This window comes from Zootermopsis nevadensis, unplaced genomic scaffold (assembly GCF_977971745.1).
Source record: "Zootermopsis nevadensis isolate Lab colony 2312 unplaced genomic scaffold, Znev_1.0 Znev_ptg000007l, whole genome shotgun sequence".
Lineage (NCBI taxonomy): Eukaryota > Metazoa > Arthropoda > Insecta > Blattodea > Termopsidae > Zootermopsis > Zootermopsis nevadensis.
Genome location: NW_028259139.1, coordinates 15,067,621 through 15,084,584, shown reverse-complemented (window position 1 = coordinate 15,084,584; position 16,964 = coordinate 15,067,621). Strand labels below are relative to the sequence as shown.

Sequence of the window (16,964 nt, the reverse complement as noted above, 5' to 3'; positions counted from 1 at the left end):
TGATCCTGGCGTCGTTGTTCGATCATCCCATGCCGGAAATCGAACTCAGGACACTTTTCCCAGATTTATGACCTTCCAGTGTTCTCTCAGTTGTCTTAAGGAATAATTACGCCAGGTTTCATCTTCACAAACCACAAGCGAACGAGTAAAGAAATGTCAACCCTCAATTTCGACTTCTGCAGTATTTACAAAGGGAAAATACGACAGGTCCTTACAAATTCATCTTCTGGGCCAGAGGATAATTTTCTAATTTTTGACTTAGTCAATCAGATCCTTTTCCAGGAACAATAACAGAATTTGCCCTAGCGCCATTCTTCCCTAGTGCTTGATGTCCGAACAACAGAAAACATCTTTCCCGGGATTCGAAAGAAGGAAACATTTTTCTCTGGCCCAGGGGCGATAAGCTCAACGGCGCCCGGGCCCCTCAAAAATCATCTTCAAAATTAATCAATTACACTGAAACCGAGCGCTATTTTTAAATAAGGGCGAATGAAATTGCAGTTTTTCCTTCACGTCTCTTCCGAACATTTTTAAATTTATTCTCTTATAGGAAAAGTACCTAGTATTAATTATTTACTTGTTACATTTATGATTGAATGTAACCAAATTGTAAGTTAGAGTATTTCTCTTTTTCTTTAACTACCAACAATGTGTAAATATGGACCGACAATGGTCAGCCCTTATGTGAACACCTGCGTGTATAACAATGCAAGAAAAGGCATTGGAATTTCTATCCGACACCTGCAACAATCTTGGCTGATCATGCCGTAAGGCTCTTTTTTCATTTATTATGCATGCTGTATAATTGCCTGAATGAACCGTATTGCACTCCACTCTTTCACCGAAGAAACAAATTGTTACGTCATCTGTTTACTCAGCATTGTTGTTTCATTATTGCCCTCAACAATCCGCTTTCGTTATTGCGGAAAGAGCTGAGCTGTGAATCGCTTGTAGAAGAAGTGCGTCGTAGAGTAGACAATTTTGTGCTGTTGAAATCCTTTTAGAATATCACAATTACTTGTCCTATATAAGAATTGTTAAGAAATCTGTGAAACTGCCCTCAGCTCTTTAAATTTTGATTAAATTGATAATTGCCGGTGGACGTCGTGGTCTCTTATAATTGAAGAAAGTTTGAGGTAAGGGATTCCTATTTATTATTAATGTTCATCACATTTAATATTTTCATCTGCATTTGTGAATTCGTGTAAGAGAATTAGTCTTGTCTTCTTTTTAACGCAATTTCAAGTAATATTACATTGACTTCTGTTTGTTCACGGCATCATTGATAGTGAAAGGATATTCCAGTGGGCAATTAACATTTTACAATTTTAAAAGAATAATAATGTGTTTTGTAGCCCAGAATCTTAATAAAAATATATGGATGCTAAGAAGTGGGGTACATATTCTGAATAATAATTCTATCACTTTACATTTCTTGATACATCGACATTATTAAAGCGTTTTAGGGAACTGCTAAGAATTTTTATTTCTGATTTACAAGCCTAATTATCGATAAATCTCCCTTTTATTATCTCCATACAACAGCTGATTAAATCCGGGGAATGCTTGCTATCAATGAGTGCAAAGTATTTATGGGTGCAAAACGAGAAACATAGACTGAGGGTCTCTGAGAACAGAGTGTTGAGGAAGATGTTAGAACCCAAAACGGGAGTGGGACAGATAATAGAGAAAAACGCATGACGAGCTCCTCACAAGATTTTGTTAGGGGGAGGTGGGTAGGGGAGGGGTGTTTACAAGGCCTGAAGGGAGGAGACCTCTGGGAAGACCACGGCGTAGGTTGGAGGATAACATTAAGATGGATCTTAGGGAGATGGGACTCGATGGAGCGAACTGGATGCAACTGGCTCAGGATAGACCCCGGTGGCGGGTTTTTGTGAACACGATAATGAACCTTCTGATTCAGTAAAGGAAGTGGGCTATTCTTTGACGAGCCGAGTACCATAGAATATCTTGTACATTGCAGTGTGTGAGTAGCGTGATGTAGGCCTGATCTACGCATGCGTTAGAACAACGAACTGCTTTTGTGACTGTTCCCAACTGTAAATCTCGCGTTCATTTGATAAATTTAATATATATTTTGTGCTTGTAGTATATATAAATGTGTAACTTAGGAAGGAAAGTCCTTAATCACGTAAGCTCTTAAGCACTTTTAGTTCTACAAAGAGAGAAGTACTCGAAAATGTTATGCTTATGAAACGGTGTAGCGTTCTTTATCCAAAATTTATTTGTTAACTATCTGTTTCTGCATCAAAGGTCACGCAATTTCTATGGAATATTTTTGTCGTAATTTCTTTAAATCGGTTCACCAGAGTAGAAGCTTCTAAGACTCTATAGATTACTTGATATTTTATACGTAATGTCTACGTAGTTTACATATAAGAAGATTTAAATGTATGCGAGTAATGACAAACACGCGGCATGACTTAATATTGCCTATATCAGTCACGTCTTCACGGTGATTAAGTCGAGAAGAGTGAGATGGGCGGTGCATGTAGCACGCATGGATGGGACAAGAGGTGTGCACCAGGTATTGATTGGGAAGACTGAGGGGAAGAAATCACTGGGGAGACCTAGACGTAGAAGGGAGGATAATCTCAGGCCGGATCTATGGGAGATAGGAGTTGAAGGAGACTGGATTTCGTTGACCCAGGACAGGGTCTGGTGGAGGGCTTTGGTTAATTCGGTGATGAAACTTTGGGTTCTGTAAGCCGCCTATGAAGTTAGTTATATCAGTCACATTTACAGCTTTGTCATTTTGTATTTATTCTCAACAGGCGTTCCTGTAACAAAGAAACAAACTGAGTCCATCGAACCGAAGCCCTGCTTGAGAATCTAACAGTAGCCCATGTAATCACGTGCCTCGCCTTTTATGAAACATGAAGTTTCATGTCGTGTTTACAAAACTCCGCCTCTAACCCACATCCACAAGCAGATGAAGTCAATCCACACCTTAATTCCCCACCTCTATAAGACGCATTTTAATATTATCCCAGCAACTCATTGTGACCTTTTTTTCAGGTCTACCGATTAAAAAGTTGCACTTCTTGTCTCTGCCATGTGTACTAAACGCCCCGCCCATCTCATCACTCTTAATCTGACAGCCTACAATTGAATAATTAATGAATAGATCTATAAAGCTCCATATTACTCAATTTTCACCATTCCCTTGTCAGTAAATCTCTCACAGGACTAGATATTCTTCTCACTACCGAGTTCTCTCTAAGTCACTCTCAGTTGATTTGCACATGCGTCAGTATGAAGAAAAACCCGTAACATGATCGACTGTTTTTCAGGAGATGGAGTCAAACCAACATCGCAGCTGTTTCCAAGTCGGCGGCCGGTGTAAGTGCACCGGAACATTTGTCCCTCTGAACGAGCTGAGAGAGAAGAACCGCTTGTGTGACGCGGTGCTGAGGTTGGAGGACGGCGGCGTCTTTCGAGTCCACAGAGTGATTATGTCGATGCGCAGCGAATATTTCAGGTTTGTTTATTGGCTGACGTGGTTGATTAACACGTTAGATAAGGACATAATAGACGTCAATTCGTATGTGAAATGTTATATCCCCTTTGATGCAGAAACCTCTTTTTTATACGGCTGATTGTCTTTTGTTATTGTTCATTGTCATGAAATCTCACGGCGCCGTAGAAACTAAGTGGTATTTCAGACGTACTTACTGCCTTCTTTCCTTGATGATGGAAACAGTAAGCACCAATGAAACGTCCGACAATTTATACGAGACAACACGACGCAACATCCCTGAAGATGTACGTAGCTTTTTGTACTAATTTTTAAGTGCGGTTGTACCAAGGTGACAGTCAATCGATCTGGAGGGAGAAATAGAATCCCTTTCCAAAACTTCTTGCTTTTAATACATAAATACGACCAACAAAATCCAGAAGGAAGTTGATAATGCACTTTCGTCACGCCATTGTCCAACAACATTGAGAGCTGCTGTGTGTTGCTGTCTGAAACATAATAAACTGTAACAAAGAACGTCGCGAGAAATATTTCATTGTTAGGGGAGAATCTTTCGAGAATTTGTGCATACGTTAATTTGCTTGTGTTTTAAATAAAGTTGCTTTGCGTTCTTGAAATGAGGAATGAATTATAACCGTGAACAATTGTTTCTGTTTTCCAACACACTTTTCTCACGACTTGTTTCGAGCTGTGTCCCTTTTTCAGTTTTCCGACAATCAAAGCTTTCCGTTCGTTTTGCACTGCAAATCCCTTAATTTGTAATAGGAAATTGTTTGCTGGTTGGTAATCACTTTTTAAAGGCCGCGTATAATCATCGGCCTTTATTTTAAGTTGTTTATTGTCGGGTAAATGTTTTGACAGTGCAAATACATTTCATATTACGAAATGATCAATCAGTGGAATGTACAGCCAGCGATGTATGTTGAAATTTTTGTGTTACTTTGCTGGTTGGCTTTAAAATTTCTGTAGGAGTTGTTATAACCTCAGATATCTCTTGAAGGAGTCAAGGGTATGTAAGAAACGATGTGACTATTCTATAGTACAAAAGTTCGCTGTTTGCTTTCCGATTTGTAAGTTATATTCTGTTAACCCAACGCAAGCTCTTCACCCTGTCGCAGTTAATCTGGTAAAATTAATATACATATGAGAGTTTTTGAAGTATTCAAATAACAAAAATTCATTCACCAGATTGACAAAAGGATACTTTTATTTGGCTACGTGAGTCACAAAATATTAAAGTTTGTGCGCATGACTTGTCATTTTCTGTTCGCCGTTTCTCCAAATCAACAACTGCTTCGTGACCTTTCAGGAATCTCTTCACGACAACACTGCATACCGGTGAGGAGACTGATGTTCTCCTCCGCGGAGTCAGCTCAGACATGATGACCCACATACTGGATTATATTTATTTTCGCGAGGTGGACATCCGCTCCGGCAACGCGTGTCAGCTGCTCGAGACGGCTAACTACCTGTGTATTCCGGACGTTACTGAACTCTGCTTCGACTTCCTCATGAACACGATGGAAGCCGACAACTGTATCAGCATCATGCAGTACGCAAGGTAATTTCTGTTCATTTGTCATTTGCTGTGACGCCAACCTTCGTCGCTGGAGCGAATCAGCTTTACTCACGAGAGCAGCCGAGTGCCGGGTCGGAGATTAAAGCCTCTGACTGAGAACTGGGCGAATTATAATGCGTTGGCATTTTGTTATTAATGTGTCTGTAATTTAAATATTCTGATTTAACTGCGAATGCTTTCATCGTCATAATGACCAGCAGATGTCTAATTTCACCATGTATAACATAATCACGACTTATAGCAGGGTCATAATTAAATCTGTCTTCCTCTCGAAATCCTTATCTTCGTTCTTTCTCTCTATGCAGCATTCCTTGCTTCTTACACAATCCTCCCAACACCAAAATCAACTTTCAGCCAAACATATTTCAGCATACAGGAAAACCTCTGAAGACAGAGCCTCGATTATCCGATTCCGGCATTAAGATACCGAATTTCAACCAGATTGCTTGCGATTGGATTCTAATGGCGAAAGTGTTTAATGCGATGTCCACGCGGTACAGTTCATTAATCTAACCTCACAACCTGATTTTTATGATTATTATGAGCACTTCAAGACATTTAGAGAATTGGTTATTATGAGGACAATATAAAAAAACAACCCGCTGGTCCCCTTAGAAGATGAACCCCTACTCCTTCTTGTTCAGGACAACATAGCAAGCAAATCCACTGGCATCGGCAGAATCACGTCACAACTTCCACTTCATGCGATGGACAGAATGACTGATAAATTCACTACTTTAGTACAGGGACTCCCTCGAACATCGCTCACGAGTGACTTTTGCCGTCGGATTGTGCATGCGACTCGCCCGCATCATCCGCCGACGAGGAAAATCTGTATTGAGTCTCTACTTATTTGTTCATATCCATGACCAAGTTCCCCTTCCCCAGCATATTCGACTTATCGGCGAATCCGACCTTTGGTTCCACCATATAGTCCGGTTAAACGAGGTTTCACGGGATTACCACACACAGTTAACACAACGTCGTTTCGCCAAGGTTAAGGCCAGAACTAAAAATTCTGCACTACACTACGTTTCATTGCCTTCTTCACTTGTGTACGCCATGCCCTTGTTTAAACCTATAACTTTATCACGAGGACGAGCGGGAATTGCCTGGGAACCTTCAGGTCCGAAAATAGTTTATTTTGCACCGGTTAAACGGAGCATACATCATCGTTGCCTCTCCGCGTGTCTGCTCTCAGTCTCGCTCATTCGGACTTCAAACGGTTAAGGTCAAAATTGGAGGCGAAATACTGTGGTGTGCAAATGCTTGATAATCCAGTTCTTGCTGTAGTGTTTAATTGTGTCAGATTTCGAAGGAGATCGATTCTGAGTCGGCTCTTATCCTCGCTGTCGCAGGTTTCACTCCTTCGCCGACCTCGAGCCTCACGCTCGTCGCTTCGTTCTGCGCCACTTCGTGGAAGTGTCTCAGCAGAGCAAAGAACTGCTGGAACTGCCTGTAGAGGAGCTGCAAGCGATAATCGGGTCCGAGGACCTGAACGTGAAGGACGAGAAAGTTGTTTGGGAGTGCATTCTCCGGTGGATCAACCACCACCTGGACAACAGGAAAGGCCACATCGCGGGCCTTTTGAAGGGCGTCAGGCTGGGACTACTTGACGAACAATTTTTCAAGGAGCAGGTCAGTATTCCCCTGAAATTGTGGATGTTTATGGGAATTGAAGTCCACATTTTCAATTAAATATTCACACGTGTTCGTAACCAATTAATGCAAATCGTGAGCCTTTCTCATCGTCACTTGTAAGCCCGTCTGTCTGTCTGTCTGTCTGTCTGTCCGCAGTTCCAGCTCGAGGACGTCTGAACGGATGTTCATGAGATTTAATACTGATTAGCTTTCACAGAATCTGTTGACACATTTTGATTCTGGTTAAAAAAAATCTTACAATAACAACGTGAAAACTTCACAATGATTTGAGTACCTTCTTCCGCGCAAACTTTTCTACGTAAGAAACCCCCAGTTTGCCTTAGTTTCCATGATTACAATAACTACCTGAGTAATGCCGCTGGTAACACGCTCGCATGTGTGTGTGTGTGTGCAAAATAAATATTCGATTCGTCCTTTTATGCAGATATGTGGTTCGAGTTAATAATCTTTTATTCATCGTCTATAAGTTTGACAGTCCGACTGCGCTACGACCTTTGATTGCAGTCTCAGCGTTTATTAAGATCGATTACGTGTTTCAGTTCAACTACAGCATTCCACCGTTAACTACATTTTGACGTCCACGCAGCTTGAATAGGTAGGCTCTCCAACGGATTAATCACGTCTTCTGCGCAGCGTTCAACTTAACCAAACTTCTTACTGCCATAAGAAGCGTGTCTTAGCTGCTCTAATAATTTCACGCATCTCCGACGATATACATAGTCAACCCGAGATCACTTAGCATGATAAGCCTCAGCTGATTGACCACATAGGGGCAACAGATATTCGAAATTGCAGCAAGAAAACTTCGTTCTACCTCCGAGAGTAAATTACCCGAGAGGCATCAAACTCATAGACAGATTTAACATTCAAATATTTTTAACCGTCATCCTACGAAGCAGCCTTACAACTTATGATATTCTTTCTTCCATTTCATCATGCGCTTTAACCCGAGAGAAAAAATGTTTCTACCTCAAGTCAAATTCCCTGTGATTTCTGCCACTCACCTCTTAAGAATACGTGTGAACAATCGCACGGATCCATGAAAATGTTATCTGTCCATTCAATTTAGAATTCCTATCTACTAATTTCGAACAATTAAGGAGAACCACCTGATGATGAACAAATAAGGTCGAAACATGCAATGGCTCTTAATAGACATCGAGCCAATAATCACACGCTGTTGTGTTGACGGGCCTTCCACGCAACCATCAACATGTAGCAGGTTGCCTCCCTTGAAACTCGAAACAACTAATTGTCTCAAATTTCTATTGATGTTACGTAATTTTGACGATTAATTAAAGTTATCGAATCAAAAAAAAATTGATTGTCACAAAGTGCATCTCGCACGGGAGAGTCGAGAAATAAATTACAATTTTGAATGTTACTCAAAATGCAACACTCACTGAAGTATTTAATTTCGGTTGAGAAACATTTCAATACATTTATCTAAGATCGATTTAATCTTGATTTCGCTTCTCTCCACAATCTGTGAATTTGCTAAGAGCGTCGTTACATAAACCAAAATGTATATTTTCCTGTATATGTCACAGTCCATTTCGGTGAGTTTCCAAACAAATTATGTGTGAATTTCTTTTCTCCTCTGCAATGGAAGATGGAATACCTTCCTAAAAGTTTGTAAGATCCACGTTAAACTGTTCAACAGGTTTCAAAGCACCCGTACGTGACCGAGAATGAGGCGTGCAGACCCGTGATCTCGGAGACGCTCACATTCCTGGAAGACGTGAAAAGTTTGACGAAGGAAGACAAGGAATTCGTCACACCAAGGATTGCCCGCCCCCGAATTCCACAGGACATTCTATTTGCTATTGGTGGGTATCGTGACGGAAAGCCTTCAGATGTGATCGAAGCGTACGACGTACGAGCAGACCGGTGGAGTTTGGTGAGTTGCACGCATTTCTACTCTTACCGTCCCTTGTTAAATGATGCTTCCGAGAAAAAGTACTTTTCCTCCTTTTTGTTTATTTTTACTAGGTAATTGTTTATTTAAGATTAATCACAAGGACCTCTTAGCCTCTTCATTTCGTGTTCGTTTATTTCCATTGCAGGGAACACTTTTTTAAGAGAAGCTTCAAATACATGAATTAAAAAGAATAAATAAATTACACACATATTGAGTCTCATGTTTAACATGGAAGTTCTAATAGGAATCGACGAAGGATGTGAAGATTGCCTTAAATACCGTTTACAATAGGCGTCCTACTTCAACTGTCATGGCAACCTGTCTGCTGATCTTAGACATCGTTGATCGTCAGTGGATTTCAACGTAATAAATGAAGCACTGATAAGTGTCGATGTTGGCCATCTGCGTGGTAACGCCTCGTGGATTAGAAAGCTGACACACTATTTGGGGTGGGGTGGGGGACGTACTGCCTCCAGCTTTGCGTGATAAAACCCAATACACCAACACCTGTCTTTGCCATCTTACGAACTTCAAATATCAGCTGTTAATCAGAACTTTTACATTTGTCTGTCGTACTTGACGAGAGCACTGGTAATGTTTGAGCTCACTTCGGGTCTTCCTGTTTCCTCCGCCTCTCATAATTCCACGATTGCTCGAAGTTAATTTCTCACGGTCTTTGTCGCGTGCCACCCACCACGGTGTAGCAATTTCGGTCCACTGTTGCACCTCTGCTCCGGTGGTTGGTCGCTTGAAATTTAATGCAAGGACTTCACTTCAGTAGACCAAGTGACCCAAAGAAACATAAAGCCTGTCGTTCCTGCAGGTGGAGGGAGTCGACTCGATCGGTCCGCGAGGCAACCATGACACGGCAGTAGTCGGTTTCGACATTTACGTCATCGGTGGTTTCGACGGCATAGAAACCTTATGTTCATGCCTTTGCTTCAACGCTGTTACGAAGACAAGTCGCGAAGTGGCGCCTCTGAATGTCCCAAGGTGAGATGCAGCTTTGTAACTAAGGAACTCCTTGGAGCAGAGTCCTTCTTAAAAAACTGATAGTCGCTCTATTAGTCAAGATATAAATGTGAGCAGGGGCTGTAAAATTGTACCACTCACATTCAGGAGCATCGAGCAAAGTGTGAATAGATCGTAGGACTTTTGCGACAATGTTAGTTTCAAGAATACGATTTCCCTTTGAATTTATTTGAGTTAAGATTTAACAATGAAGAGCGAACAATTGCGTTATGCGAGAGGAAATGCATCTGAATCAGCTATAAATGAGCACAGCAGAGCGTGTTCTTTTATCGTTTCAGATGCAGTTTTAGTGTGGCAGTTCTGCGAGGTGCAGTGTATGTTATGGGCGGTGCGAGGTATCATCCGTATCAGAAAACGGCTGAAAGATACGACTGCAAGACGAACCAGTGGTCATTGATCAATCCCATGAACACAGAGCGATCCCTTGCAAGTGCGTCTGTGCTGAATGGTCCGTAAATGCTGTTAAACAGTAGTGTACGAATTAGTGCAGAAGGCGAGGCGTCTGTCTGTCTGTCAGCGTGTAACAACGCAAGAACGGTTGAAGGAATCGCAGGATTTGAGGTTCTCACGGTGGCAAGTACGAAGATGGCCGTCGTTTGGCTTCAACTGACGTTTCAGACGAAATTTATGCCTTCATCTTCAAGGCATTCCTCCTCGCTCTTGAACTTATTTTCCCCCACTCCACTGTCCCATATTATTTTATTATCTCTTTCTTTTATCCGTGCTACGTACTACGTTATTTCACAGACTGCAACGGCTTGAAGTTCTGAGTGCGTGATGGTTTCTTCTGCTCTTGTAAGCTGTCCCTGTACATCGTCTTCGCGTCTGTAGTTTAAATTAGGAATGAATTCAAACAACCATAAAACTATGAAACGGGCTCTCAAATAATACAGATGTAATATGTTTTTGAGACAGTTAATAATCTCATGTAAACAGCACATTGTATTATAAATGTAGAGCACCGCTTGGCACCTCGTACCGTACATCTCTGATACCAAATTTAATAAAACTCGTTTCACAGAAGATGTAACTTACCATTTTTTCCATTGTGAGTTAATGTAAACACTTTATGCTGTTTATATTAAATTTTATCAGTTAGGCTCGTTTCCTTTGACAAGCTGATTGTCTGCTTTCGAAATGAAGAAACATATGAACAGAGACAGCCGTGTCTGTGCAGTTTCTGTCATATGAAGGGGGACATTAAATACAGTATCATTAGTATATTTACAAATTTAAGTACGAATTGTCCCATGTCTGTGCTCTGTATGGACCAGTTTAATTATAGCTAATTTGAAGATTTCTGTCTTCTGGGTTATTGCGCTGTGTAGTCTGGTCGATGTTAACCAACGTTTCAGAGGTCATACTGCCTCCGTCATCAGGGCGATGAATATGCCAATAGGGTGTGAGGAGTTGGATTTTATAGGCAGGGACGTGAAAGGTGTAGCCTGCCCCGAGCCAATGGGAGCAGGTATGGGAGTGGACCAATGGTAGCACGTGGGCGAGGGTGGGAGAGGGAGAGAAAGTAGAGAGAGAAAGGTGAGTGTAGTTGTATGGATAAAGGCCCTGAAAGGGGCCGAGTTACTGGTCTGGTTGGTTCTGGCGGCGCACTCTTGCTCGGGGCAGGCTACACCTTTCACGTCCCTGCCTATAAAATCCAACTCCTCACACCCTATTGGCATATTCATCGCCCTGATGACGGAGGCAGTATGACCTCTGAAACGTTGGTTAACATCGACCAGACTACACAGCGCAATAACCCAGAAGACAGAAATCTTCATATTCACCGCTGTGAGAACCTCAAGTCTTATATAGCTAATTTGTTTTTGCAGAAAAAATATACGTCGCTGGTGGCTTTAATATTATACATTGTTTGATAAACTCGGTGGAATTTTATGACCCGGACACCAACCAATGGACGTTCGTTGCACCAATGCTTTGTCGACGTACGTTTTTTTCTTGCGCCGCGTTCCACGGCTGTCTGTACGCCATAGGTGAGAACTCTGATGCTCCTCTATCTTTCTTACAGAACTTCTTATTGTGAAATGTTTTCCTGGTTTTCTTTGAGAGACTGAGATTTTATGAATAGCAATTTTCTCCTTTCATTACAGAGTTAATTTGTCAGCAATTTTAACCTCGATTCTTGGTTTCGATTACATTCTCCACAAAGACCACTAACTAACAACGCATAATCTCTTGTGGTATCTCAACTAACGTATGCCCCATTTGTCACACAGTCCCAGTTTTAAATGCAAATATTTTGTTATTGTGGCAAGGAAATTTCAGTTTGCCGCGCTGTTATTCACAAAAAGCCAATGGTTTAAAGCAGTCCCTTCGCAGTGTTTGCTTTTCGTCACTTGTGTGTGTAACGCCGTTTTGAACAGTGTATCTTGCGTCTATTCCTGGGCGCTATTTTCGCACGCAGTTTCATGAAGCAGAAAACAGATGTTAGGCTCAATTTCCTTGAAGCTACAAGAACGAAAATAATATTTTAGCTATTTTATCCTTAATTTCGGTCCTGCTACTAAAATTAATACTGCAAAAGGGAATGAACTTTCTTCGTTATATTTCATTCATTCGTTCCGTTTACGGAATTACAAATTTTAAGAGCGCAACGTCCGTTGGGTAAGACGGGCGGGATGTGAATCATTGGAGTTACGAATAATACAAACCTCTAGAAAGTTATAATTGGTAATGTTGAAGGTAAGATACCACTTGTGATACATAGCCTTAAAAGGAAGGATAATGTTTAAATGTTTTTAAGGATGTGAGGATGTGAGAAGAATTCAACTACCGACTTTTGTGAATATGGTAATGAATCTTGTGGCTCCATAAAGGCCAAACGTTTCGAGGCCAGGTGATAGAGTAATAAATATCAAGAAGGGCTCCGCTGAATAGAGTTAGAATAATTTATTTTTTGGCAGCTTTTTTATATCCTGTGACCTGTTACTGAATGTGTGTGTGCAGGAGGACACAACTGGAATTCATCCGAGCTCAGTACCGAAAAGTATGACCCTGCAGAAGACACGTGGACCGAGATCCCTTACATGAACTTCTATGCATATAAACTCGACGCAGAAGTGATGGACGACACAATCTTTGTCATCGGTACACGTTATAAGAAGGACTTCTTCCACGTCGCATATTTCAATGACAAGGAAAATCAATGGTTTGTTTCTTTGTTTGATTGGTCAGGGCTGTATAATCACAGACTGTTACTTTCGAAAAGCGCTAGGAAGTGAATCATTTCCGGTCAAAATAACCGCGATCTTGCGGATACTGCGCCTTGTAGTGTCGAAGAAAGTGACCGACGTTTCAGAGGTACTTCCTGCTTACTCAGGGCCTTGAATAAACGCGCGAAAAGTGTTTGAGTGGAAGGGGTAGAATTAAAACAGGCAGGGCGAAGTTACGGTGAAGCTGATTGGTTAAAGCAGAGGGCGAATGAATAGGAAATGCTAATCAGACGTAAGCTGTAACTGCATTAATAAGAGGCTCTTTGACCAAGTTTCTTTGACCAATGGCACTCTCTTGGGCAGGAAGTTTCTGGCGTTCAGCTCATCAGCATCGCCAAAATCTTCGGCTTTCATCGAAGTGTTAGGCCAATTTCCGGTTTAACGACGCCTACCGTCTCATGTCTCCATTTCTGCTGGAATTTTTTTTGGAAATGGCTGTCTCCTGGAGTGTTTGACCATGCAGTCTCCTGCCATCTGTTGACGGAGTTGGTAAGGAGCTCCAAAAACATCCCAGAAGACAAATTTCTTCATACTTGTTTGTGAAAGAGCCAGAAGTCCCACAGAAATCCATTTGATTTTGGTTTTTGTCTGTTTTACGTCTAGCAGAACCTCTCCAGAACTACTTTTGGTGGAAGAATTTTTTTTTTTTTGAAAATGTTTTGCTAAAAGAGGGAAATATTGTCATGGGCGCATGTCTCAAATAAGACACGCGTATCTCTCCAAATAAAATTTATGATTAAATTTATTATTCTAACAGAAGGTAATGGCTTAATGAAGTATAGCAAACGTAGTTAGAGCAGAACACAAGTAATTTGACAGCGTCTTAAAATAGTGGTAACCTCTCCCTCCATTTTGATGTAATAAAATATATTACTTTATAATAGCGCGTTGGCCGGTGTTCTATGTGCATCTGAGTAGAAGAACGTTTACGTGGGAACTGTTCTGAAATATGGTGTGGGAATCGTGCATTGAATTCCGATTGGGAGAATTTTTGTTAAGGTTGTCTGGAAACAAAATACAAGCAACGACATTTCGGTGGAAGCCTGTGCCCTTAGCTTCAATCAGTTTTCCATTCTAACCAAAGACAGAGCTAATCCATCAGACATGGATATTTTTAGGTCAACACATTTTACGACTCACAAAGATATTTTTAAGAAAATGGATAATTTCTTTACATAAATGCACTGACATTCAAATTACGTTTCTGTTAAATTTATATTAAATAAATTATTTATGATAGAAGACGCATTCCTTCGTGAGTTACATCATCGCATGTTTTCTGTAACTGTGTCAGTGAAATGTGATAAAAATTGTCTTGAGTGTAGATAATACTGATGGTTGATGAAAGAGGGTTTGTTTTCACTTTTAATACTTCAAATCGCAGGTATCCGGTGACAGACATGAATGTTCGTAGATTCGAGATGTCGACTTGTGTCATCAAGGCCTTACCGAATGCAGGCGACTACGCCTACAAGCACTGAGACAAATTGATGGAGAATAAACGCAAAAGAAGGAGGAATGGGTGAGAAAGCAGGCAACTCTAGGTTTACGAACGAGTTCCGTTCCAAGACGTCGTTCGTTATAAGTCTTTGTTCGTTATGTGTGTCTTGGAATCCTGGCCTTTTACGATACTTATTGTATACGTTAGCAGTCATTTAAAAACATTAAAAAAAATGTACTAATTATCAAATAGAAATTTTCTGATAATTATTGTAATAAATACATGTTTAAAGTTTATTTATTTAAATTTTACATTTATGTTCACTATACGTTTGTCATTCTATGGAAAGGGGAATGACAATCATCAGCTAGGGACGGGTTTTTTTGTTCATAGCAGAATTAGGGCAGCAGTTAAGAGAGTAGAATTTGTTAGTGACAGGTTGTCTTACGTAATTTTGGAAGGACGTTGGTGCGACATCATTGTCCTTAATGTTCATGCCCCAACTGAAGACAAAAGCGATGATATCAAGGATAGCTTTTATGAAGAATTGGAATCAGTATTTGATACATTTGGCAAGTATCACATGAAAATTCTGCTAGGAGATTTCAATGCAAAAATTGGGAGGGAGGATGTCTTCAAACCCACAATAGGCAGCGAGAGTCTCCATGCACTTAGTAATGATAATGGCGTCAGAGCAGTGACCTTCGCTACGTCAAAAGATTTAATTGTAAAAAGTACAAAATTTCCACACCGTGATGTTCATAAATACACTTGGACTTCTCCAGATGGCAGAACACACAATCAAATAGATCATGTTTTAGTAGATAAGAGAAGGCAGACAAATGTAATTGATGTGAGATCATTCAGAGGAGCAGATTGCGACACTGATCATTATCTGGTGGTAGCAAAAGTGAGGGAGCGGCTTTCAGTAAGTAGACGAACTAAACAAAATTTTGACACAGAAAGATTTGATTTGAAAAAATTAAGTGAGGGAGAGGCAAAGGAACAATATCAAGTTGAAATTTCGAATAGGTTTCAAATTTTAGAGACAAATGAGGATAATGAAAGTGTGGACATCAACAGGGAGTGGGAAAATGTCAGAAACTGCATCAAAATTTCAGCAAAAGAGAAACTAGGATACTACAGGAGAAAGCAAAATAAACCGTGGTTTGATGAAGAATGTTCAAAATTAATAGATCGAAGGAAGCAAACAAAATTTCAATGGTTGCAGAACCCAAACAAAACAAATGCGGATAATCTATGTAACGTGAGACGTGAGGCTAGTAGAACCTTTAGGACTAAGAAAAGGGAATACCTGAAGGGCAAAATTGCTGAACTTGAGACAAATAATAAGGAAAAAAACATCAGAGACCTGTACAGAGGCATTAATAACTTTAAGAAAGGATATCAACCCCAGACTAATTTGGTAAAGGATGATAGTGGCAATTTGCTTGCAGATCCAATAAAAATTGTGAATAGGTGGAAAAATTTCTTTAGCGAGCTCTTAAATGTTCATAATACTGGTGATATTAGACAGATTAAAATGCATACAGCTGAACTGTTGGTGCCAGAACCTAGCTTAGATGAAGTGGAACTAGCCATTGGGAAGTTGAAAAGTTATAAATCTCCAGGAATTGATCAGATTCCGGCCGAATTAATTAAAGCAGGTGGCAAAGGGTTGCATATGAGGATCCATAAGCTTATTCAGTTAATTTGGGATAAGGAAGAGATGCCACATCAATGGAAGGAATCCATAATTATTCCTATTTATAAGAAGGGGGACAAGACTGAGTGTGGTAATTACCGAGGAATATCGCTGCTATCAACCTCATACAAAATTCTATCCAACATTCTTTTGGCAAGATTAACCCCATATGCGAATGAAACTATTGGGGATCATCAGTGTGGGTTCAGACGAAACAGATCAACGATTGATCAGATCTTTTGCATTCGTCAGATACTAGAGAAAAAATGGGAGTTCGGTGGGACTGTACATCAGTTATTTATAGATTTCAAAAAAGCCTATGACTCTGTGAAGAGAGAAGTGCTATATAATATTCTTATTGAATTTGGTATACCAAAGAAGCTAGTGGGTCTAATAAAAATGTGCTTAAATGAAACCTGCAGCAAAATTCGAGTAGGTAAATATGTATCTGAGACATTCCTCATCAAGAACGGTCTAAAACAAGGAGATGCTTTGTCTCCCTTGCTCTTTAACTTTGCGCTAGAATACGCCATCAGGAAGGTCCAAGGTAGGCAGGAGGGTTTGCAATTGAACGGGACACATCAGCTATTGGCATATGCTGATGATGTTAATTTATTGGGGGACGATATAAATACAATAAAGAGGAACGCAGAAGTTTTACTAGAGGCTGGTAGACAAGTGGGGCTGGAAGTAAATTCAGAAAAAACTAAGTACATGTTAGTATCTCGTCATCAGAAGACAGGCGGGCAAAATTATCTTAGGGTAGCTAATAAATCCTTTGAAAGGGTTACAAAGTTCAAATATTTGGGAACAACAATAACAAATCAAAATGATACTTGTGAGGAAGTTAGGAGGAGACTAAATTCCGGAAATGCTTGCTACTTCTCAGTCCAAA

General features: G+C 40.5%; 1 protein-coding gene across 3 annotated transcripts; it reads left to right on the top strand.

Annotated features, from left to right (window-relative positions):
- The first annotated feature begins 925 nt into the window (after positions 1-925).
- Positions 926-14,447, top strand: LOC147874636 (kelch-like protein 10). 3 transcript variants are annotated; one of them, XM_087344438.1, is made up of 10 exons: positions 926-1,136; positions 3,315-3,502; positions 4,809-5,060; positions 6,437-6,716; positions 8,404-8,640; positions 9,485-9,654; positions 9,972-10,123; positions 11,523-11,684; positions 12,658-12,859; positions 14,308-14,447. In XM_087344438.1, the coding sequence occupies exons 2-10, from the start codon at positions 3,318-3,320 to the stop codon at positions 14,402-14,404; spliced, it is 1,737 nt and encodes a 578-aa protein (XP_087200564.1). In that variant the 5' UTR covers positions 926-1,136; positions 3,315-3,317; the 3' UTR covers positions 14,405-14,447. The 3 variants fall into 3 exon arrangements, with proteins under 3 accessions (XP_087200564.1, XP_087200563.1, XP_087200565.1); XM_087344437.1 differs by having other exon boundaries at positions 9,972-10,141; XM_087344439.1 differs by lacking the exon at positions 11,523-11,684 and having other exon boundaries at positions 9,972-10,141.
- Positions 14,448-16,964: the final 2,517 nt, after the last annotated feature.

Excerpts from the sequence above, each read along its gene's own strand:
- LOC147874636 (XM_087344437.1), top strand. The coding sequence starts at position 3,318 with ATGGAGTCAAACCAACATCGCAGCTGTTTCCAAGTCGGCGGCCGGTGT. Across the intron at positions 3,503-4,808 it reads ATGCGCAGCGAATATTTCAG|GAATCTCTTCACGACAACAC; the intron begins GTTTGTTTATTG and ends GTGACCTTTCAG. Across the intron at positions 12,860-14,307 it reads AATGACAAGGAAAATCAATG|GTATCCGGTGACAGACATGA; the intron begins GTTTGTTTCTTT and ends TTCAAATCGCAG.